General features: G+C 43.5%; 1 protein-coding gene across 2 annotated transcripts; it reads left to right on the forward strand.

Annotated features, from left to right (window-relative positions):
* Window positions 1-18,725: 18,725 nt before the first annotated feature.
* Window positions 18,726-19,770, forward strand: c1ql2 (complement component 1, q subcomponent-like 2). 2 transcript variants are annotated; one of them, XM_085373957.1, is made up of 3 exons: window positions 18,768-19,076; window positions 19,140-19,349; window positions 19,591-19,770. In XM_085373957.1, the coding sequence occupies exons 1-3, from the start codon at window positions 18,768-18,770 to the stop codon at window positions 19,768-19,770; spliced, it is 699 nt and encodes a 232-aa protein (XP_085230083.1). The 2 variants fall into 2 exon arrangements, with proteins under 2 accessions (XP_085230084.1, XP_085230083.1); XM_085373958.1 differs by having other exon boundaries at window positions 18,726-19,349.
* Window positions 19,771-25,366: the final 5,596 nt, after the last annotated feature.

Here is a 25,366-nt window from a genome sequence, read left to right on the forward strand (position 1 = left end):
CAGAGGGCATCCTAGAACAGAGCTGGCCCTTCGGATCACCCTGTTCAGTCTCTTCCTGTCCCCAGCAGAGATGCTGCTGCCCCAGCAGACCACGCCATAAAAGATAGCAGAAGCCACAACAGAGTCATAGAAGGTCTTCAGGAGTGGGCCCTCCACTCCAAACGACCTGAGTCTCCGCAGCAGGTACAGCCTGCTCTGCCCTTTCCTGTAGAGGGCGTCTGAGTTATGAGTCCAGTCCAGTCTATTGTTCAGATGAACACCAAGGTACCTGTAGCTGTCCACAGCCTCAATGTCCATACCTTGGATGTTCAGTGGTTGCAGTGGAGAATGCTTGTGCCTGCGGAAGTCTACCACCAGTTCCTTGGTTTTACTGGCGTTGATCTGGAGGTAGTTCAGCTGGCACCAGTCCACAAAGTCTTGGGTCAGACCTCTGTACTCCTTGTCGTCCCCATCAGTGATGAGGCCGACTATTGCAGAGTCATCAGAGAACTTCTGCAGGAAGCACTGGGTGGAATTGTGGGAGAAGTCTGCAGTGTAGATGGTGAAGAGGAACGGAGCCAGAACCGTTCCCTGTGGGGCCCCCGTACTGCAGACGACCCTGTCCGACACACAGCCCTGAGTCCTCACATACTGTGGTCGGTCGGTGAGGTAGTCCAGGATCCAGGTAGTGAGGTGATGGTCCACTCCAGAGTTCTCCAGCTTGTCCTTTAGAACCGAGGGAAGAATAGTGTTGAAGGCACTGGAGAAATCAAAGAACATGATTCTCACAGTGCTTCCAGCGGTCTCCAGGTGAGCGAGGGAACGATGTAGGAGGTGAATGACGGCATCATCCGCTCCAATGCCAGGCTGGTAGGCAAACTGAAGTGGGTCCAGTGATGAGCTTATTAGGCGCCGAAGCTGAGCCAGGACCAACCGCTCCAGGGTCTTCATCAGGTGGGATGTCAGAGCCACCGACCTGTAGCTGTTGAGGTCCTTGGGGCGTGAAGTCTTTGGCACTGGTACAACACAGGAGGTTTTCCAGAGCTGTGGGACTCTTCCCAACCTCAGGCTCAGGTTGAAGAGGTGCTCCATCACCCCACACAGTTGGTCCGCGCAGGACCTGACGACCCTCGAGCTGATGCCATCTGGACCCGCTGCCTTCTTGCCATTAATCCTCCTCAGTTCCCTCCTAACCTGGGTGGTTGAGAGAGACAGGCTGGAGCCTTGTGTTGAGTGTGTATTGGATGCTGTTGTTGGGGGTGGGGGGGAGTGAGCAGGGTGAATAGAGGAGGTGTGAAGTGTCTGAGGTGGAACAGCAGCAGTGGGGGTGGGTGAGTCTGCAGCCGATGTTGCAGACTGCCTCATGGCTGAGTCAAATCTGTTGAAGAAATGATTCAGTTCATTTGCCCATCTCACATCCCTCCCAGGCAGAGAGTTCTGCTGTTTGTGGCCCGAGATGGTTCTGAGGCCTCTCCAGACTTCACCAATGTTGTTTTGTTGTTTTGAGAAGTTAAAGAATCCATTTTCTTAACTGCCTACATATTCCTTACCTTAGATTGCAGAATCTGGACTAGTTGATTAACTCTGTTTTTTTTAGTGTATAAGTAATAAGGCTCAAATTAGCAGCATGCTTCCATGTCACATTAATCCACATTAGAATACTTACTCACCCTGACCCAACAGCAGTGGGTCAGTGGACCACAGTGTCAGAGCCCTGTTCACCTTGATAAAGACATTTGCCTATTGGGCCCTGTTTTACAATGCAGATTCATGTGAGAACACAGCTGGCTGCAGGTCCTGTTCCACTTCAGTGCACTATTTTGCAGAAGTGTTTTGTGGGAAAATAAACCAGAAAAAAGAAAAAAAAATCTGTTTAATCTCAAATATTTCAATTCAAATGACAAAGAATGTGCCGCACACTGTAGCTAGAAGCTCCGCTAAGACCTTATTATGATATATTAGTGATTATTTGTAGAATCTGGCTTTGTTTTCTGTTAATACAGCACTGTCACACCTGTGCTGTATTAACAGCCGGTGCTGCTGTGTTGGAGCGGTAGTTAACAAGAAGGTGTAAGCATTTTTTTTTAGTATACTACTGTTTTTCAAATAAACTTTTTAATACTTTAAACTTGGGGCAGGAGCTCGTCCCTGACCCGGAGTGGGCACTCCACCCTTTTCCGGCTGAGGACCACGGCCTCAGATTTGGAGGTGCTGATTTGGCTGCGAGCCGTTCCACTGTGAGCTGGAGGCCATCACCTGATGAAGCCAACGGAACCACATCAGCTGCGAAAAGCAGAGATGAGATTCTGAGACCACCCAAGTGAAAGCCTTCTGCCACTTGGCTCCGCATAGAAACTTTCAGTTCTATTTAAAACAATCTTTTCAAGGACCTTGGACAACATGCTCCATAAGGCTATAGGTCGATAATTATCCTTGCTGTTTATTTTTCCCACCTTGTGGGAATAATGGCTGCTAACATGACAGCAACAATTGATTCCAGCAGAATCCAATGAACTATGAACCAGGACAAAGTTTCCTACTAGCACATTTCAAATGTTCAGCAGATATCTTATCCGTCCCACATGCCTTACTGTCTTTTAATGTTCTAATTGCATCATACATTTCTCTTGATGACACTACAACATCTTCCTTATTATCAGTTTCATCCATGCAAAAATGGAACTTTTGACACAGTTAAATAGATCACAGTAATGTCTCGTCAGAGCCACTTACACCACCAGTCTTAGCTGGTAAAGATGTTTTAACACTATTTATTCTTTTGATTTCTTTCCAGAAATCATTTACTGAATTGACCTCCAATATCTTTGTGAGGGAGTCTGCCCTCACTGCAGCTTCATTCCTTTTAATAAAACGTGAAGCAAACTTAAACTTAACATTTGTGTGTTTCTTATGATCAAATAGAGGGCCGAAACGCTGCCGCCCTGACTCCACCCAAGCCTCCTCAGCATACAACTTCCAGCCTGGTTTAGCTTTATACAGCAATGGCAATGAACTGCTCGACACAGGTAGGGACTCTAAAATATTCTCATATAAGGAACGCAACTCAGCCCCATGTTGGTTTTTTTTACAGTTAACATCATAACATGCAGATGCATCATTTGGTAGCTCACTCTTACTCAGCAGAAGGTCAGACTGATCAAATATACCCGAAGATCCTCCTCAGTCTGGTTAGACCAAAGGTGTGCGACTGGGTGGACTTTGTAACCACCCATGATCTCAGTGTAAACCTGGACCAGTGTTTTTCCATTCTGTGTTCCCATGTGGATGTTTTTGTGGAACTTTGGTAACACAGACTTCATGTTTGTGTTGTTAAAGTCCTCCACAATGGTGAAAATATCCCTCTAGGTTGTTTGTTCTTCCGTCAGGCTCAGTTTGCTCTGACCCTGCTCTGTTATCGTTTTTCTTTTTTCCTCCATCTGTTGCCAGAAAGTAAAGTTTTGTTTCAATTTTCTTCCTGCCTCATGAGTCCTGCATTGGACTCAAATCCTGCCAACCACACGACTGTCACAAGCTTCTTGCAAAACAAAACTAAAATAAAAAAATATATATACAGGGAGTGCAGAATTATTAGGCAAGTTGTATTTTTGAGGAATAATTTTATTATTGAACAACAACCATGTTCTCAATGAACCCAAAAAACTCATTAATATCAAAGCTGAATGTTTTTGGAAGTAGTTTTTAGTTTGTTTTTAGTTTCAGCTATTTTAGGGGGATATCTGTGTGTGCAGGTGACTATTACTGTGCATAATTATTAGGCAACTTAACAAAAAACAAATATATACCCATTTCAATTACTTATTTTTACCAGTGACACCAATATAACATCTCCACATTCACAAATATACATTTCTGACATTCAAAAACAAAAACAAATCAGCGACCAATATAGCCACCTTTCTTTGCAAGGACACTCAAAAGCCTGCCATCCATGGATTCTGTCAGTGTTTTGATCTGTTCACCATCAACATTGCGTGTAGCAGCAACCACAGCCTCCCAGACACTGTTCAGAGAGGTGTACTGTTTTCCCTCCTTGTAAATCTCACATTTGATGATGGACCACAGGTTCTCAATGGGGTTCAGATCAGGTGAACAAGGAGGCCATGTCATTAGTTTTTCTTCTTTTATACCCTTTCTTGCCAGCCACGCTGTGGAGTACTTGGACGCATGTGATGGAGCATTGTCCTGCATGAAAATCATGTTTTTCTTGAAGGATGCAGACTTCTTCCTGTACCACTGCTTGAAGAAGGTGTCTTCCAGAAACTGGCAGTAGGACTGGGAGTTGAGCTTGACTCCATCCTCAATCTGAAAAGGCCCCACAAGCTCATCTTTGATGATACCAGCCCAAACCAGTACTCCACCTCCACCTTGCTGGCGTCTGAGTCGGACTGGAGCTCTCTGCCCTTTACCAATCCAGCCACGGGCCCATCCATCTGGCCCATCAAGACTCACTCTCATTTCATCAGTCCATAAAACCTTAGAAAAACCAGTCTTGAGATATTTCTTGGCCCAGTCTTGACGTTTCAGCTTGTGTGTCTTGTTCAGTGGTGGTCGTCTTTCAGCCTTTCTTACCTTGGCCATGTCTCTGAGTATTGCACACCTTGTGCTTTTGGGCACTCCAGTGATGTTGCAGCTCTGAAATATGGCCAAACTGGTGGCAAGTGGCATCTTGGCAGCTGCACGCTTGACTTTTCTCAGTTCATGGGCAGTTATTTTGCGCCTTGGTTTTTCCACACGCTTCTTGCGACCCTGTTGACTATTTTGAATGAAACGCTTGATTGTTCGATGATCACGCTTCAGAAGCTTTGCAATTTTGAGACTGCTGCATCCCTCTGCAAGATATCTCACTATTTTTGACTTTTCTGAGCCTGTCAAGTCCTTCTTTTGACCCATTTTGCCAAAGGAAAGGACGTTGCCTAATAATTATGCACACCTGATATAGGGTGTTGATGTCATTAGACCACACTCCTTCTCATTACAGAGATGCACATCACCTAATATGCTTAATTGGTAGTAGGCTTTCGAGCCTATACAGCTTGGAGTAAGACAACATGCATGAAGAGGATGATGTGGACAAAATACTCATTTGCCTAATAATTCTGTACTCCCTGTATATATATAAATAAAATGTAAACTGGTATCCTTTAATGCTGAGAACATTTCATTTATATAAAGTTATACTTAACATGTTATATAAACTTAAAAGGTTGTAGCTACACAACACATTCTCGTCACAGAGGTTCAGGATACACATTTGAACATGTTGGCCAAAGGGAAACAATCATAAATCAGAGAATCCTCCATTACTTGCCAATGCTATCAGTTTCTACACAAAGCACAGATGGTAATTGATCTCAGAGTAGTTAAAGCAGACCCAGCTTAATAGCATGCTGGTTTCCCATCAGTTTCTTATCAGGAATAAAGGTTTATCCACAATATGGATGCAGAAACAACCAGAAAAACAGCTGCTGGCCTCTCAGCTGGCCCACTCTTTGTTAAGGGCACGAGGACGTGCCTGTCAAAGCAGGGCTGAGAAGTGCTTATTCTTGGAGAAGTATTTAACTCTAGTCTTCACACAAACAGTGACAGGAGTAACCTGGAGAGAGAAGCTTTGTACTACAGTATAAAGAGAGGCTATTCATAACTGTAAATGCAAAACTACTCTAATGAAGTCAAATAATAAAAACACGGAACTGGAAATGAGCAGAAAAAGTATCTGTTGATAACAAAAACATTTTTATATTATCTGTAAATATTATATATAAATCTTATAAATGTAATAAAAATATAGCATAAGTACGTTTTCCTTTTTTGTTCTTTTGTTTACTGTGTGCAAATAACACAAGGTAACACAGACAGTCCAGTAACAAACTGCACAAGGCTATCAGGTCACTTAGCTAAAACAGGCAGGAACCACAGTGACAAAATACCAGGAACTGCTCAGTGAAGCCATATTATACCTTTGCTTTCCCCACACACTCACCTAATAACAAACAATATGCATTCATTTAGCTTCTTAACATCCAGCTGAAAGTGAATCTCTGCTTCTCTTCTCTTGCTTTTTTCATTAAGGATGCTCATCACCAACACGGGATGATTTTATTTGGGCTCTTTAGCTTCCTGTTTGTGTCAGTGCACTTATTTACTTATATTTACTTATTACTATTATGACTATGTTTGTGCATTTGACTTTGTTGTTCAGCATCAACACTTGATTTTGTGTGCGTGTCTGTCATCAGCAGTACAGGGGAGCTCCTGAGAATAAACATGGGTGCTTTGTTAGTTGCTAGCTTAGCCTGCTGAGACAAGGGGATATGAGGAGAGATTAAATCTCAGATCTGTGGAGATAAGGATTAGCTGATCCTGACAACAGAAGGCAAGTCGTGCCTCTGTAACAGATCAGACAAATAGGAAATAGGCACCAGCTAACTTTTAAATGGCTCCAGCTGTCATGTTCACTGGAGAGAGTGGACTCGAGAGGAGGTCTCAGGAAAATCACAGTTCACTTATTTACAATACCACAGTAATGCAACAGTGCTATATTCAATGTGAAAGGGGGAAAAGGGGCTCTAGGGATCCCAGAAAAGGCATCCAAACATTCGTTACTCTTCATCTGACTCTGCTTTTATACAACTCATGCAGACTCACCAAAGAGGGGCTCCAGGAAGGTCTGTACAGAAGGAAACACGCAGTCGGTATCTTTGAGGCAAAACTGGAGCATAAACAGAAGCAAAAGGAGTCAGGGCTTCACCAGCTACGAAGTTCAACAATTCAGCAGTGAACAGCAGCCAGCCACTACCTCAAACATGACTGCTGATGAGAAAATTGAAGACAGATGTGTAGAGCCAAGATCAGGAACCCCGAATAAGTCATGTCCAGGAGCAAAGACAACAACTAACAATCACAGGTAGGAAAGACGATAGAAACTGAAGCAGTGAAATTGAAAGAATCAAAACCTGGTGAGGACTGAGGGACCATGACACCTTCCTCCTAGCGTTATTCCCGCTCTGCAGGGTCCGCTTTTCTGCAACCCGCCGCCATTCAGCACAATCAAGGTCGTCGTTCAAGTTGGTGCGATCCTCTTCACGTCGTCTTTGATTCGGTCTATCCATCGCCTTATTGGTCTGCCCCTTGGTTGCCGGCCTTGGGGGCGGAGTCGCAGTGCTGTTCTTGCCACCAAGTTTTTGTCACTTCTGACCACGTGCCCATACCATCGCAGTTGCGCTCCTTGCATCTTCTCCGTGATCGATGCGATGCCCAGCCGCTTTCGGAAGTCGGTGTTCATGACATGGTCCCATAGTTTCAGGCCCAGGCACCATCGCAGTATCCGCATTTCCATTGTGTGAAGGGCCTGTTCGTGCTTTGCGGTGGACGGCCAACACGCTGATCCATAAAGGGCCACAGGGCGCACTATGCTTTTGTAGATCTTTGACTTGAGGTGGTCAGGTATTCGTCGGTCGCACAGGACACCAGTGACTTGGCACCACTTCATCCAGGCCGCATTAATCCTGGCTCGTACGTCTGGCAGGATGTTGCCGTCATTGCTGATCATCGATCTGAGGTACCAGAAGTGAGATACTTTTGCCAGGTCTTCCCCATCGATGCTGATGGTGCTGTCGGTTTGGGGGTCGGCTTCTAAGTACTTAGTCTTCTTGGTGTTCAACCTCAGCCCGTACTCACTCTGGCGTGTCTTCCATTGCTGCGTTTGGCGTTGCAGCTCCATTCGGGATTCATCTGCGAGGAAGACATCAATGGCATAGAGGAGTGTCCAAGGGCGGGGTGCTTGGAGGTCAGCGGTCACGGTGTCCATGCAGAGGATGAAGAGAAGCGGGGACAGTGCGGAGCCTTGGTGCACGCCCACGGTGATGCTGAAAGGTGGCGATGTTCCCACTGGGCTTCTGACTGTGCTGGTCACGTTTTTGTACACTTTTTGTACTCAAAAAGCATCTCTAGACCCAGCAGTCTTAGCTAATTATAGGCCAATCTCCAACCTTCCTTTATATCAAACATCCTTGAAAGAGTAGTTGTCAAACAGCTAACAGATCATCTGCAGAGGCTTATTTAAAGAGTTTCAGTCAGGTTTCAGAGCTCATCACAGCACAGAAACAGCTTTAGTGAAGGTTACAAATGATCTTCTTATGGCCTCTGACAGTGGACTCATCTCTGTGCTTGTCCTGCTAGACCTCAGTGCAGCGTTCGATACTGTCGACCATAATATCCTATTAGAGCGATTAGAACATGCTGCAGGTATTACAGGTACTGTGCTGCAGTGGTTTGTATCATATCTATCTAATAGACTCCAGTTTGTGCATGTAAATGGAGAGTCCTCTTCACACACTGAGGTTAATTATGGAGTTCCACAGGGTTCAGTGCTAGGACCAATTCTGTTTACATTATACATGCTTCCCTTAGGCAGCATCATTAGAAGACATAGCATACATTTACACTGCTATGCAGATGACACCCAGCTCTATCTGTCCATGAAGCCAGATAACACACACCAATTAGTTAAACTGCAGGAACGTCTTAAAGACATAAAGACCTGGATGGCCACTAACTTTCTGCTTCTTAATTCAGATCAAACTGAGGTTATTGTACTCGGCCCTGAAAATCTTAGAAATATGGTATCTAACCAGATTCTTACTCTGGATGGCATTACCTTGGCCTCCAGTAACGCTGTGAGGAACCTTGGAGTCATTTTTGACCAGGACATGTCCTTCAACGCACATATTAAACAAATATGTAAGACTGTTTTCTTCCATTTGTGCAACATCTCTAAAGTTAGAAATATTCTGTCTCAGAGTGACGCTGAAAAACTAGTTCATGCATTTATTACTTCCAGGCTGGACGACTGTAATTCATTATTATCAGGAAGTCCTAAAAACTCCCTGAAAAGCCTTCAGTTAATCCAAAATGCTGCAGCAAGAGTCCTGACAGGGACTAGAAAGAGAGAGCAGATTTCTCTAAATCCAGAATTCAAAATCCTGCTCCTCACTATAAGGTCTTAAATAATCAGACCCCATCTTATCTTAATGACCTTGTAGTACCATATCACCCTATTAGAGCACTTCGCTCTCGTTCTGCAGGCCTACTTGTTGTTCCTAGAGTATTTAAAAGTAGAATGGGAGGCAGAGCCTTCAGTTTTCAGGCCCCTCTTCTGTGGAACCAGCTTCCAGTTTGGATTCAGGAGACAGACACTATCTCTACTTTCAAGATTAGGCTTCAAACTTTCCTTTTTGCTAAAGCATATAGTTAGGGCTGGACCAGGTGACCCTGAATCCTCCCTTAGTTATGCTGCAATAGACGTAGGCTGCCGGGGATTCCCATGATGCACTGAGTTTTTCCTTTCCAGTCACCTTTCTCACTCACTATGTGTTAACAGACCTCTCTGCATTGAATCATATCTGTTATTAACCTCTGTCTCTCTTCCACAGCATGTCTTTATCCTGTCTTCCTTCTCTCACCCGAACCGGTCACAGCAGATGGCCCCGCCCCTCCCTGAGCCTGGTTCTGCCAGAGGTTTCTACCTGTTAAAAGGGAGTTTTTCCTTCCCACTGTCGCCAAAGTGCTTGCTCATAGGGGGTCATATGATTGTTGGGTTTTTCTCTGTATGTATTATTGTACGATCTACTGTACAATGTAAAGCACCTTGAGGCAACTGTTGTTGTGATTTGGCGTTATATAAATAAAAAAAAAATTGAATTGAATAGAACTGAATTGAATATCTTCATGGTGTGGCACAGGAGTCGGATTGGTGGTAATTGGAGCAGTCGGCCACGTTGCCTTTACCTCTCCAGATGGGCACTGTGCTGCTGGTTGACCAGACTGCTGGGACAGCCCCATCTCTGATGAAGTTGTTGAACAGGTTGGTTAGGATTGAGGCATCCTGGCGGCCGAGTAGCTTCCAAACTTTGGCTGGAATGTTGTCTATTCCAGTTGCTTTGCCATTCTTCATTTTCTTGGCGGTGACTTCTACTTCCTTGATGGTAATTGACGGGATGGGTTCTGGGATGGGTTCGGTGCTGTGGATTGGCTGGTGGGGCAACTCCAAGTTGCAGATATCCGAAAAGCAGTTGCTCCAATGTTTGAAGATGATGGGTGGGTCGCAAAGGATCTGATGGTTGACATTGTTGATATGTTTGACCTGGCCGATGTCCTGCATTGCTCGATGGCATTTATTTGGCGAGACGGTAGACTTTGTTCGCTCCCCCGGGCATGTCCAGTTCTTCATAGAGTTGGTCATAGTGCGATGCCGTTGCCGCTGCTAATGCTTTTTTGGCAGTACCACCTAAGCTTCTGGCAGTGGCGTGTCTAGAAAATTTTTGTTGGGGGGGCCAGGTAGGGGCACAGATTTGGAGAAGGGTGGCAGATGTAATTGGCAGATAATGTTTAAAAAAAAAATTCTACCAACCCTTAACCATAATTCAATAATCCTATAAACCTAATAACCAAATGCACTTTTAACTCTTATTAGAATGAGATTTTAACCACTACGGTGCAAAGTTTTTAGATACTGCGTTGATAAAGTACAAGAGATGCAATCAGTGCTTTGTCAGTGTTTACTCAGCATTCAAGGACATCAATATTTACATAGTATTTTTACTGACATATAGTGCACATATGTTTTGGGCAAAAACATTTTTGAATATTAAAATACGAACATTTTTAACATACAATTGACAAATTAGCCAATGTAAAACTTTATCTGCTTATTAAAAAAAGAAGATAATCTTCTCACAAACTGGTGTTTGATTTTGAAACAGGAAAAAAGTGGGGAAACAAATGAAAAGACTAACATTTGAATAAAACCTGAAAGCAAGTAAATACTTTCTATGCTGCCTTATGGTAAACTTTAGTAATATTGATAAAGAACAACACTGGCTGATGATGAAATACAGTCAGCTGGCATGGTGACACTGCCAGTATTAACCTGCAGGGCTGGACTGGGACAAAAAAATTGGGCATTTTCACTACAGACCGACCCCCCAGGTATTAAAGCCATAAAGCCTTTGAATGAAAACAAACGCTGTGGTGACAGTGATGTACAGTCTTGTTGGTATATGTATGATTTCTATACATTTTACGTCAGATAAAAACTTTGGTTGTAAGATTTAGATAATTATTTAATAAAAGCTAGGTATTTTAAATGAGAATAAGAAAGAAAAGTATTTCTTTGTGGCCACCTTTCCCTGTTAATGCCCTACATGCCCCCCTGGCAAAACTTTCCTAGACCCGCCCCTGCACAGTTACCAGCTGTCAGCTACATAAAAAAGGATCCTGGTGTTATTTGTCTCTCAGAAACAGTTCATAACTTCCCTTCAACTCATTCATGTGACCTAAAAGGTAAACCTGTTTCTCCATCACCTGTTCAGCTCTGATGGTTCAGTAAGGACATCTCCTGGTTTCATCTTCATGTTTCCCTCTCACCACATATCCAAACCATATCATGACCAGCAGCTTTACAGCTGTGGCTCCAGCAAACAACAGCTGATACTAGAAATTAATATTAAATAAATTCTAACAACAGCTGATCAAGCTTAAACGTGCTGCTGTTGTTTAGCACGACATCCGCTGGTTTCCTCTTTCTGGTGCAAAGTGGGCGATAAATAAACAAGAGAGAAAAGCCGATCAGCTGATCATTGATCAGTTTCATGATTGAAGTAGCAACAGGAGAGGCAGGGGAGAGAATGAGAGAAGAGGCAGCTGTGCAGCATAAAGACAGAATAAATCCAGCTTTGTGTCTTTTTTCCATTCTAGCTAAAGTTCGGGACAAACTGCGTCTCTTCTCAGCTCAATACGAAACGTGTAATATTTTCTCTGAATGAGGGACCATTCCATTTTTTTAAGGAGCCGTTGGCAACTCTACTAACCTTATGAATAAAATAAAGTTCACTATCAGTAACATCATAGCACCCACCCAGCTGGCTAAAACGCAGTATGAGTTATTGCAACTGACAGTAAAAAGTCAGCAACATGAAAATAAACTCCACCTAAACTTGGTTTATATCTGACCCAGACAGACTGCAGGTCATAACTTCTTACCTGAAGTTCAGTTCACCTGACACTCGGACTGGCGGCTGCCTCGGGGCTCTCCTCCTGCCTCCCCTTCCCTCATCCACCTGCTGGCCTCTGTGGAAGCCCCACCATAGCCACCACCAAACAACGGAGTTATTTCTACACATCGACCTGCATCTGGCCAATCCACCACCTCTCATTGTTCATGCCATTACAAAAAAAATAAAAAATAAGTCAAATAAGCCCGATGGCCAGTCCAGCTATGTTAACCTGCAACCAAATCTGCAGCTCCATACAGCAATGTTACGACTTAGATTATATCTTATAACTCAGAACTCTTATGTTAGCTGCCCTCAGTAGCATACTGTCTGAAATATTCGACGGCTGCAATAATTCTTTAAGTGTTATTTTTTCCTTGGTATTCTAATTTTACCGAAGTTTACTAAACTCAACAAACTTAATATTACTTACCGGGACATTTATTCTGTCCTCATTTTCTTTCACCGAAAAATTGTTTCCTGCAGTGACGTCTTTCGCGCTTGGCTCTCCTACCTTTGCTAACGTGATGCACATAGCGAAACATGTCTGAATCAAGGAGGTTGTACACAGACAACATATTTTTGGGTGGACATCCAGCCTCTGTTTTCCGGGTAAGAAAGTTTCTGGCCACCAGAACCTCCTCTTTTTTCAGGTCAAGTCTGTAGTGCTTTGCAAGTTCATTCAAGTGTGGTTCACTCAAGAAGTTCTCAGATTTAGGACTGCATGCCTGGACGCCTTTTAGCAGCCCTGCATCTACACTGCAAAATCTTTGATCAAGCTCGCCAACCATCCGATCCACACAAGGGAAAAGTAACTCTCTTTTCAATGTGTCTGAGTTGTTCAATTCAGTGCGTGAACCCACAGTTGCCTCCAGGACAAAATCCTCCATTTTCCTCTGTTTGTGCCTTGTCTTGGCACCTGGTTCAGGGATACTGTGGGTGTTACACAGGGCCTTGGTTTTCTCATACAGCTCTGTAGCAAATGCATCTGAGTGTTTGCCCTTAAGTGTGTCACACACAGCTTGTTTGCAGATAAAAGCTTCTGCCAGGTCTAAAGTCTCTTTCTGCAGGAATTTGTGGAGTCCTTCGGTTACAGACAGAATCGACTGAAACATCAGTAGTGCATAGACTGCTGAGAACTTGTAGAGCTTTGCTCTGAGACCAACAGCTATGGGGGATCCAATTGCAGATAGGCACTCCAAAATGGCAGGCAATGTCTCAAGAACTGCACTGATTGATCGCAACTGACATGCCCAGCGAGTGTTTGAAAGTTGCACAAGCTCAGTTTTTGTCAATCCAAGCTTTGCCTGAGTCTCCATGAACTTATGATGATTGACTAGGGAGGTGCTGAAGAAAGAATACACACACTCCAACAAGCTGAAAAGCTCCACAGCCTCTGGGACAGCCTTGCAAGTATTGCACAAAACCAGGTTGAGTTGATGAGCATAACAATGCACATAGATAGCCTCAGGATGGAGCCTTCTAAAATGTGCTTGTACACCTCCAGTGGAGCCACTCATAATGGCTGCACCATCATATGTTTGTGCTACACACTTAAGCTCTGCAAGACCATAGTTTTGGATCTGCTGCTGAATCTCATTTGCAATGGACTGGGCATCAAATGATTTTATCTCTGCAAGTGCAAGGAAACGCTCCTTCACTGCCCCCTCTGACACGTACCTGACACAAACAGCTAACTGCTCTGCCTTTTTAGCCCTTGCCTCATCTGCCATGATGGAATAGACTTTAGACTTTGTCATTTCAGATACAATGACACTAGTAACTTCCTGGGCACAACAGTCAATCATGTCATTCTGGGATGTTGGTGAGATATACTGTGCATTTGATGGGGGATTATGTTTTTGAAGAAAAGGATCAAACTCCTTCAAAAGCTCCATGCACGCAAGAAAATTCCCTCTGTTTGGGCTGTCTTCACCTTCATCATGGCCACGAAAAGGGAGTCCCTGTCTCCCTAACATAGAGGTGACTGCAACAATTCGTCTGAGATACTCTCTTCTTTCGACTATCTCACTCACATTTGCAGTTGCTATCATCTGTGCAACGTTTCCCTGTTTGCTAGTTCCCTGGTAGCTTTTCCATGTAACAACACTGTCCTTATGTGTTTGTGCCATCTCATGCTTGCCAAAGATGACTAAAGCTTTCTTCCAGTTCTTGCAACCGTTACTGACCAAACTATCATGTTTGATGTTTTTGCCAAACACTCTACATGGGAAGCAGAAAGCTGCATTCTGGTTGACTGAATATTCTAACCAGTTGTGCTTTTCAAACCAGCTGTGGTTAAATGCTCGCTTCTGTGTACCAAAAGTATCATGTGGATAGCTCTTCAGCTTCACCTGTCTGGGCCCTGTGTCTTTGTCACCTAAATCAAACCCTGTAGTAGAATGAGTTGCTGCAGCTGCTTCATCATTTTCCCTCTCTTGGCCTGTTTGCTCTCCTCTCTCTGTAATAACTTGATCTTCCTCTGCCTCTCGATCTATTTGCTGCAGCTCCTCTGTCTCTCCTTGCTCTCTCTGACTTGAACTTGCCTGTTGACCTTTTTCTCCCTCAGCCACTCCTTCTGCCTCACCCTTCAAGATACATTAAAACATACTGAATTGTAATGTAAATTGCTAATATCATGACTTCTGCTCCCGCTCCACAGTAATTTGTTGCTCCCAAATATTTTGAAGTTACAAACATTATATTTTGAGCACGCATGTGACTAAAATGGTTGCAATTTAAAGCCCTGAAAAATATTACTAAATTACTTGAATTGAAGTAATATTAAAATAGAACCCTCAAAAATATGTGAGTCAGGCTAATTTGACTTATATACATATCTCTCTCTTTGCTCTCTCCACTTTCTAACCTTGACTCTCCTAAATAAAAGCTCAAGTTAAACAGGTCTTATATGTTGTACCGTGACTGAAATGTTTCATATTTCATATTGAGTCCCATAAAATTCTAATCAGACTGTCTCCATCACAAATGACTCCATCCTTTGACTCACCTCTCCAGCAGACGTCTCTCCCCTCTGCCTCTCTGTGCTCCTCTGCCCTGACTCCTACAGGTTAATGGGGATGGAGTGATTATTATTATTTCCACTGATGATAACCATACCTGAATGAGCTCAGCTGGATTTTTCAGAGCTAAAACGAGTGACAGAAATTAACATTATGCTAACAATTTAACTTAGTGCGCTAGCCAGGTTTTTATTTACAAAATGGGGAGCACCTGGTTCATTATTTACATGGGACTCTCTGCTGTTAGCTGGAGCTAACTAATTGTTACTACCAGCCAGTGATGAAGACTTACTTTCTTGAAAAACTTGCGTATATCCATGATTTCTTGCCGTTTGCCACATGTACGCTAGTGTGTCCGCAGGTGTATACGAGCGGAGTGTAAAGTAGCAGTGAAAACGAGGACTGGATTTTCAGTCATGTGGATGTCCCCTGTGAACAACTGGAAGGGATTGGATAACGAAGCACTGACGCTACCTTAACAATGTAAAGCGAAAGGGACCAACCGAGTTATGATCATATTTGTGTGAATAGCGACAGGTTTATATTATTATTTCTTTAAACTCATATTCCTGCATCTTTATATTGAATTTGTCTGCAAGTTCTGTAAAAAAAAAATCGAATAAGTAAAAAAAAAAAAAAATTTAAAAAAAAAAAAACCCACCAAATTATTTAGGGGGGCTTAAGAATATTTTAGGGAGGCTTCAGCACCCCTAAAATAGGCCTAACGACGCCACTGGTGGGTGGGTTGCCATCTTCAATGGTGCCATGGCCCAGAAGCTTAGGTGGTACTTCCATGGACATGTCTTGTTCTCCATAAGAAAACCTGGCCTTGTTAGGAGAGTTGGCATCCATCCCACTTTGGAAAGAGCAGCTCTTGTTTCTAGAAATCTGGCCAATTTTAATAAACCTTAATCATTTTAATGGATGGAGACAGAATTTCAGCCAAAAATCTAAAAGAAACATGAAATAAAAGTCATATGAGCAAAACACAATTTGGCACAGTGGTAAGATATTTGTTGTAGTAGTCACCAGGTTTGCAGAAACTCTCTAATTGCTTTGGGTTTTCTTGCTGCTGCTTGGTAACTCGAAGATTCAGCTCCTACCACCAAATCTGTTGTTGCCTTTGTGGTACGTTTTGGATCATCGTCATGCTTGAAAACACATCCACAAACCATCTTCGGTGTTCTGGCTTTGGGAGGTACGTGGCCCTGTCCACTGGTCCCTTAGTGTGTTAAACTCTGTGTTTATAGAACTTCTTGTAATTAATCATTAGTATTACTTTCTGGATCTTCTCCAGTATCATGTCATATATCATTATAGAGTGTTTAACTTCCAGTGTACAGTGATTTGAAGTTGTCTGTTGTTATTTGGCTTTGAATTGAAATAAGTCATCCTGTACCCCTAATTGGAAAAGCATAATGTTTCCATCCCCATGCTTGACTGTAGGGATGGTGTCTTTGGGTCAGACTCACCATTTCTCTTCCTCCAAATACAGCAGATCAAGTTGATGCCAAAGAGCTCGATTTTGGTTTCATAACACTTTCTCCTAAACTTTCTCTGAATTTAGATGTTTACAGGCAAACTTAGGATGGGCTGTGTGTGTTCCTTATTGAGCAGGGGAACCTTGTGCACTGTAAGATTTCAGTCCATTATGGTGTGGTGTGTTACTGCTACACCATAGTTCTTGGTCACTGTGAGTTTAATTGCCCTCAAATCCTCAATGAGCCCCTTCTGTGTAATAGCTGATCCACCTCTCTCGTTTTCATCCGCAAACTCTTACATGAAGTTCGAGACCGAGGGTGATTGTTGTCATTGATATTTTATATTTTCTTTCACTTCCAAATAATCACATCAACAGTTGTCACCTTTTTGACAAAGTCCTTGTCGATGGTCTTGCAGCCAATTCCACGTGCAGGTTTACAGAGTTATCCCTGACATCTGTTTGCTGTTGCCTGTGGTGGCAGAGGTTGGGATGGAAGACATTCTTTCTGTGGAAAGGTGTGCTTTATACACCTAGTTCAGGATTTATTTATTATCATGTGGCACACAGCCAATCTGTGGTAACCATAACTCTGTTGCATGGATTAAATATTTATGCAAATCATAACTTTAATAGCTGGTTATAAATTATAACATTTATTCATCTAGATTTTATATTCTGTCTCTCTCTCTCCATAAAAATGAATCTACCAGGAAAAATAGACACTATTCATTTTTTTGTAAGTGAGCAAACTTACAAATTTAGCAGGACATCTAATAATTATTACACTCACTGTATACACTTGATTATGCAAAATTAAAGAAAAAGCCAGCATAGAGTGCTGTCAGAACATCTTCAGTGTATTTTACACTCTCTGGAATTCAGCTGGAGGGATGGACACCATTCTTACATTCTTACCCTTATTTGTTTTTTTAATGATGATAGTGGACAACACTGTCAACATATAGCGTATGATGATGATTCAGCTAAGCTGAGATGTGGTGACTGTGGAGGTCACAGCAAATGACTCAGATGAACGCACGTATCTTATCAGGCAGAACCGCTGATGTTTTTGAGAAGCTGGACATCCTTGAGGAGGTCCCCAACACTCCGGGACTATAAATAAACTCAGCGAGACTTTTTCTATCAGCTTTTTTCCCACTTCTGTTTGATGTTAAGCTGACAGATGCACATTGTTCACCTGTTGCTTTCAATTTTATTATGGAAGCATTTCTAAAAACAAATTCCAAAAAATCTTTATTTTTAAACTACATTTTGTCATTAATATGCCTTTTTGTCCCATCTGTTTAATTATTCAAAGTAATGTTTTCACTAAAAACCACTCTCATTTTCTATTACTCAGCTGTTGCAAGCGCAGTGTTCAATTTGCTGTGGTCTGGTAGGGGAGCAGTATTGGAGCTGGTGACACCAACAGAATTAATAAGCTGCGAAGGAAGGTTCCGTCTGTGACTGGCTGTGAACTGGATACTTCTGAAGCAGTCAATTTGTTTTATTCTGTTTCACCATTAGTCAAAAAACAAATGGTCTTTTTTTCCTCAAACACAGAGACTGAAGTTGTGACTACACTGAACTGTTCATCTGAAACTATTTATTCGACCCTTCTTCTCAAAGACAAAATCCATCTTTAAGGTAATTTCCTCGAATTTACGGAGAAAAAATGGGAAATGTGCCACGGTCTCCTGGGGATTCAAAGTGTCAATAATGTGTCCTGATTCCTTCCGCTGAGAATTATGCAAAGGGATTTATAATTCATAAATAAAGATGACATGATTATTGCTGCCGCCTTAACGCAACAGGCTTTGCCCTCAACTTGCTGCGTCAACAGCTCCCGACTCCCCTCTCACTTTTGGGGGGGGGAACGAACAAAACCTGCTGCAAGCGTCTTCTCGCTCCGAGATGCCATCCAGCTATGCCAAAACGAATATGTCAGCTGCGCAAAGTCAAGTGACAGCGGCACCGCGCTGAACGCTGCAGGCTGAAGAGGGCTCAGGGTGGCGTTGCGTTTGCTGTCCTCTCTCCTCCCTCTCTCTTTATGTTATCGTGGGACTGAGTGACTCGTTTAGGTCCGCTTTCTTTTCAAGTGAGCTTTTACTACCTTCCATAATTACGTCCCAAAGCAAAACGGACTTTATAGCGCTTGCTTCTCGGACTCTCCAGAGGAAGAGACTCATCGCTGCTGTGGTTGGAATCGTCATGGTTTTGACTCTCCTTATCGTGATTCCCCTGTTAGTCCAAACCTCTAAGACCGATGCGCACTACGAGATGATGGGCACCTGTCGGATGATCTGTGACCCGTACAACCCCAAACCTAGCACCGCGGCTTTGGAGGTCATGCAGGACCTGAGCGCCATTCCATCCCCCAGCTTTGTTCAAGGAGCTAAGGGCGAGCCAGGTCGGTCGGGGAAACCGGGGCCGAGGGGACCACCTGGCGAACCGGGACCACCGGGTCCGAGGGGGCCACCAGGGGATAGAGGATATTTTGGAAAGCTCGGGTATTCCGGAGTAGAGGGCACAGCGCGGACTGAGACTGCCGGAGAATTGGGCACGGCTATCGGCGGGGCAAAGATAGCGTTTTATGTGGGACTGAAAAATCCTCACGAGGGATACGAAGTGCTGCGCTTCGACGACGTTGTCACGAACCTGGGGAACCACTATGACCCGACGACCGGCAAGTTTACATGCCAGGTGTCCGGGATTTATTACTTCACCTATCATGTGCTGATGCGCGGAGGGGACGGGACAAGCATGTGGGCAGACTTGTGTAAAAACGGGCAGGTAAATACCCAATTGTTTGTTAAAAACCCGTGCTTTGTAAGCACAAATGTAAACTCTTAGTGATTGTTTATTGCATGAATGGACTTCACAACGGAGCTGTGCTGCGCAATTACGCACTCTCATTTCAAGTCAAGAGTCTAGTGAGGAACTATGTTCTGTATTCTGAATGGGTTGTTCTCGCTTTAGCTTAACCTGTCATGATTTGAGTAATACTAATTATCTCCAATTATCTTTCATGCAGGTCCGGGCCAGTGCTATAGCGCAGGATGCAGACCAGAACTACGACTATGCCAGTAACAGCGTCGTCCTACATCTTGATTCCGGGGACGAGATTTATGTAAAGCTGGACGGCGGAAAAGCGCACGGTGGAAACAACAACAAATACAGCACGTTTTCAGGTTTCCTTCTGTACCCGGACTAATTTGGGAACGTCTACCCACTCCAACAGGCCGTGCGAGAGAAAAAAGCCTCTAAACACAGCTCATCAAACTGATGAAGAAAGCTGCCACCCAACAACAAAACCCCTGTCATTGTACTCAATTTTAAAAATCTAACTTTCTTCAAAGGATATGGATTCTTCTTTTTATTTAAATTCTAGGAGTTCCCTTTTAAAACACGGGTGCTAATTATTTTTCCGTATCCTTTCCAGTGCATAGGAACCCCTTTGAAACACATTTCTGCCGGAGAAAGAAGTGAAATGAGTATAATACAAGATTCAGCAAATTATATATATATATATATATATATATATATATATATATATATATATATATATATATATATATGTGTGTGTGTGTGTGTGTGTGTGTGTGTGTGTGTGTGTTAGGAACAAAGACTCTGTGTGTGTGTTTATAAGTGTGTGTTTACAGTGCAGATATTTAAACAATCAAACTGTGTGGATTTTGTGCATCACCGTGTCTATGGCTCAACTGTTGATGAGCCCCCCATCCCCTATACAGAAGACATTAATGCGTGAAGCAGTGCTAATTTATGGATATATAGTCTATTCAGATGTATGTTTTTATGTATTTATCTATTCAAGAAGAAATTACTAATATAAGCTGTAATTAACTGTCCATCTGTTGTTGCACGAATGTGTCAAGATTGCTTCACATTCCAGTATAAGTGTTGGTCAGTAATTTCAATAAATGGTAAATGGTAAATGGCCTGTATTTATATAGCGCTTTACTATCTTTAATAAAAGATTGTTTTCTATGATGGTATGGAGGGTTGTGACTGTCAGTAATAACAGCATGTTGTAGACATAGTGGAACCCCTGTGAGCAGGTGAAAAGTAATAAATACATAAGAAAAGTAGGTATATACAAATATATCAGAAATATATTGGAAACAAGACGTTAATGGTGCGTATGATGAATTCCTTAGAACAGGGGCAGGCAACCTTTCTGATGATGAGTGCCATCTAAAATTTCCTCAGAAGTCAATGTGCTCTATATGAACAGTTACACACTATATAGAACAACTTTATAGAATTATATTTGTTCGCAGATGTTTGCAGCTGTCAGCGAATAGTTTTCAGCTATTTTGAAATAAAAACAGACTTTTTATCCATAACAGCAAATGAACTGTACAACAGAAAATACAAATGCTATTTATGGTCTCCTCACAACAATGATAAGAAAAATAAACTGAGCCAATATGGCATGTTTGTTAATACAGAGATACACATGTTAATCTGATCTCTGGGCTCCCACTCAGAGACACAGGTCTCCGAGTGTCCAGCATTCAGAGGCTGCCTGAGGACTCATGTGAGAGAAAATCTGCTCACACAGACATGTAGAGCCAAATACTGTCAATAAGGCCTCTGCAATGTTCTGAAGACAGTTAAACTTGTCAAGTAGTGATGTCCAGCAGGTGAACATGCAGCTCCATGAACACGCACAGCTGTGGATTCCAGCTGCGTCTGTAGTTCTGCAAACTTTGACCCCCACAGAGTCGAGCTTTTCAGTTCAATCAGCTGTATTTTGATGTCCTCTGTGTCCAGCCAGTTAATACGAGACAAACCAGCTGTTCATTAAAGCTTCTGGTTTGATCAGAAAAGAAAAAAATTGGTCCAAACACCTGAAAGTCACGAAAACACATTGTGAATTCTGTCTCCAGTCTCCGTGTATTTCCGTGGTGCTGATGCTGCACTGAGCCGACAGCTCCTGAAGCATTTGAAGTGTCGGAATGTGGAAATTTCAACATCGCTTGAAAAAACTGCCAGCTAGTGTAACGATGTAAAAGAATGGATATGGTTTTGTTGTTGTTAAATTCCTGTTAAACTTGGGATCGCAACCATGGGTTTATTTTGGAACTTTTATTTTGAAAATCCGCAGCGGAAGTCTGCTACTGGTAAACGGGCTACCCCCTAAGCCTATCGTTAGTAGCAATGAAGCTTTCGCTGTGGTAAGTTCCTCTCCGTCCGCTCTCACAGAGCATGAGTTTAAAACATATTTGAAAATCCTCATTGAAGCTAATATGACAGTGCACTAACTGCATGAACTGCCCATACGGTAGTATTTGAGTAGATTTCAGGTTTATGACCGTGTTTTGCAGTTAATAGATTAGACGGTAAGAAAAATGGACACGTGGAGCTAGCGGCTAACAGCTAGAGGAGGCTGTCGTGTCTAATAATTTTGAAACTTCTCTCAATAGTTTGGGCGGAATCCTGTTGCTGAAACCCATGGTTATTCATGTCCCATGTTATTGCAGGTATGTGTACTTTGAAACATGTATATGGTTGAGCTGCAGGCTAATTCTGTTTAAGACATATTGCTTATTAAGTTTGCCCAGTAGATGGCAGCATTGTTCCATTTACTATTGTACGTAAAAGGGAATTTTGGCTTTGGTTTATTTATATTTACATGAATGTGCATTTAAGTGAATTAATTTTTCTTTTGTTATCTAAACCACAACGCAGTAATGTTTCTATTTTATTTTCCGTGATAAGTATTGTTGCCATTTTATTTTTCAATCAATATTTGTTTTTATTTATTTGGGAAAACTAAGAGTTCCACTATACGATCATAAGCCTATAGTTAGTAGCAATGAAGCTTTCGCTGTGTTTGGGCGGAATCCTGTTGCTGAAACCCATGGTTATTCATGTCCCATGTTATTGCAGGGGAATAAATCACGCCTGAGCTCTACCCACTTCGAGTCCAGAGAGTTTTATTCACACAGCGCTGGAAAGAGAAGCTGACCAGGGGTTACATTGGTGCCGTGAGCCGTCAATCGAGTGTTTGGACGGTGGACTCCTCTCAGCAACGTGGGCCAGTTTCAGCGCTGCACGTTTGTGATTCATTGTTGTTCTTTCTGACACATTTTTTTTTTAAAAAAGGAGCATATATAGCATTTTTGTTTTATTCTAGTTGTTGTGATGGAAATCACAGAGGAGGGATCGAGTACTCCTAATGTTGTTGGTAGGGGTAGGGGGTTGTTATGTTCCCCTTTGCGTTTGCGTTATGACACTCCTGTTAGTGGGCGTGGTTTTGTTAGGGGGGATAGTCAGGGGATCCCAGGGCCCCAGTCCAGTGAAGGGGTTGTTGTCCCTCCCCCTAGCCATGTGTCACACACGTCTCAGAACAACAGTTCACCTTCTCCTAACCCAGATACTATTGCCACGGAGATTGTGAGTCAGATGGGGGATGTGATCCAACTGGTTGGTCAGAGAGTAGCGCAGAGTATCTTAACCCAGCTCAGCCCGTCTGCTAGTACCCCCTTACCTGCACCTACGGCCACACCTTTCCATGCTGTGTCATCTACATCTGCTGTTGATGCTGCGCCGGTGCAATTTGTGTCCCACAGGAAGCTTAAGGACCCACCATGCTTTAGAGGGGATGGTTCTGATCTCATTTCTGTGAGAGAGTGGGAGGATCTGATGAGAGCCTTTATAAAGCTGGGGAGTCTGAGACCCGAAGAACAGGCTGAGGAGATTCTTGTTCATTTGAGAGGCAAGGCTAAGGATGTGGTCCAGGTTGGCATTAGAAACAGTGTCGTAGATGTCACACGTGATCCTGAGGCTATTTTTGGAATCCTGAGGAGACACTTTGACTCTGCTCAGTGCTCACCTCTTCCACTGGCAGACTTCTACACCACTCTCCCAGAGAAAGGCGAAAGTGCATTCGATTACTGGCTTAGGCTGCACCGTGCTGTTGATCTTGCTGTTGAGCGCCTGAAGGAACGAGGACAGGCATTGGGTAGCCCCAGCACTGAGGTCACCCGAATGTTCATCAAAAACTGTCCCTCCCCTGAGCTTGCCATGATCTTTAGATCAAAGACAATTGATAAATGGACAGCCAATGAGGTCCAGGAAATCCTGTGTGAGTCCCACTCTGGAGGAACGTTGAACTCAAGCAGCACGACGGCCGAGAGAGTTGCAGTGAATACGCAGCAGATATCAACAGCGTTGCCTGTCCAGCCAACAGAGAAGCACATTCAGCCACAGTCGACAGATTCAGCTGCTTTGGAGCGGCTCATAGGCATGCTTGAGAAGGTTCTTCTGCAAAGATCCTTTCAGCCTGGTTTGACCACACGGCCTAACTCCAGACGTTCCAGGATTGAGGGCCTACATGATAAGCCCTGCTCCGTCTGTCATGATATGTCGCACACAGCTTTCATGCACTGCCGAGATCACAAACTCTGTTTTCTGTGCCACTCACCTGACCACACCAGGCGTGCCTGTCCTGGATCCTCGTCGTCTTCTGCCCCTCAACGGTCGGAAAACTAGTTGATCCACATTTGAGGGAGGAAAGTGTGGATCATCTGAGTGACTCTCCCACTTGCGACAGCGATGACCTGGGATCCATGTATGAATCTCTGTGCTCCACTTCGCCACCTGGTACGACAGTTGTCTTCCAAATGACGCAAAGAATTAAGAAATCTGACAGTTTGTTTTATACGACTGTGGGGACTGTGGGCGGAGTTTCACTGAGAGCCATGATCGACAGTGGCTCTATGTCGTGCTCTATTAGTGAGGCTACTGCTACGCGGCTTTTACAGTCCTGCCCTGATCTGAAGCTCGAACCAGCTAATGACATTGTTGTTGTTGGTGCTGGGGGCCACCAGTTCCAACCTAAAGCAGTTTGTGATTTGGAAGTGACTCTTTATGGTTTCAAGCTGCTCATCCCCACGCTGGTTATTCCAGGCCAAAGTGACGACATGATTATTGGCAGTAACGCTATTAAGTCGTTGATTCATGTAATGAAGAATACGGATGAGTATTGGAGGCTTGTATCTATTTCAGGTGATGTCACCAATGATGACTGTAGACAGTTTTTATCCATGCTTTCCAATGTTGAGCGTTGGCGAGGAGGGGCGGTGCCTGATAAGATTGGCACAGTGAAGTTGAGACAGCGTGTTACGCTGGAACCCCTTCAGGAACACCTTGTGTGGGGTAAATTACCTCCCTCTTCACCTCTATCAGCAGGCTGCACTGTTATTGTTGAGCCTACACAGTCACGGTGTAGACCCAGAGACATCCTGGTTGGCCGCTCCGTCTCATCATTGTGGGGTGACAAATGGGTTCCTCTCAAGGTGATTAACCCCAGCAACAAGCGTGTGATTCTGAGGAAGAACTGTAAAATCGCTGATGTCTACCTCTGTGTCGCAGTTGAAGAGCTGTCTCCCCCTGAAAAGATCATGTCTAACAGCCACTCTTTTGAACAGGGTTCTGTTCCCATAAGGTCTGTTGAACAAAGGAAGGAACTCTTGCACAGACTAGGACTACAAGACTTGGACTTAGACAGTTGTGAGGTGTCTGACAGATGGAAAGATCAGCTTCTGCAGCTTGTGGAAAAGTATGAGTCTATCTTTTCTAAGGATAAAATGGACTGTGGAGAAGCTACCGATTTTGTCCACAAAATACACCTTGTGGATGAGAAGCCTTTTCGTTTGCCTTATCGCAGAGTACCGCCGAGTCAGTATGAGAAGCTAAGAACTGCTCTGAATGAGATGGAAGAAAGGGACATAATCCGGAAGTCGAACAGTGAGTATGCATCGCCGCTGGTCTTGGTGTGG

This window comes from Diplotaxodon limnothrissa, linkage group LG16 (genome assembly GCF_057381915.1).
Source record: "Diplotaxodon limnothrissa isolate DT_005_m linkage group LG16, D_limnothrissa_male_GT1.1, whole genome shotgun sequence".
NCBI classification, from domain to species: Eukaryota; Metazoa; Chordata; class Actinopteri; order Cichliformes; family Cichlidae; genus Diplotaxodon; species Diplotaxodon limnothrissa.

What these genes read in the sequence shown, in the direction of transcription:
- c1ql2 (XM_085373958.1), top strand. Translation starts at nt 18,768, where the DNA reads ATGGTTTTGACTCTCCTTATCGTGATTCCCCTGTTAGTCCAAACCTCT. An exon ending in ACTTGTGTAAAAACGGGCAG is followed by an intron (nt 19,350 to 19,590) that starts GTAAATACCCAA and finishes TCTTTCATGCAG; the next exon opens with GTCCGGGCCAGTGCTATAGC.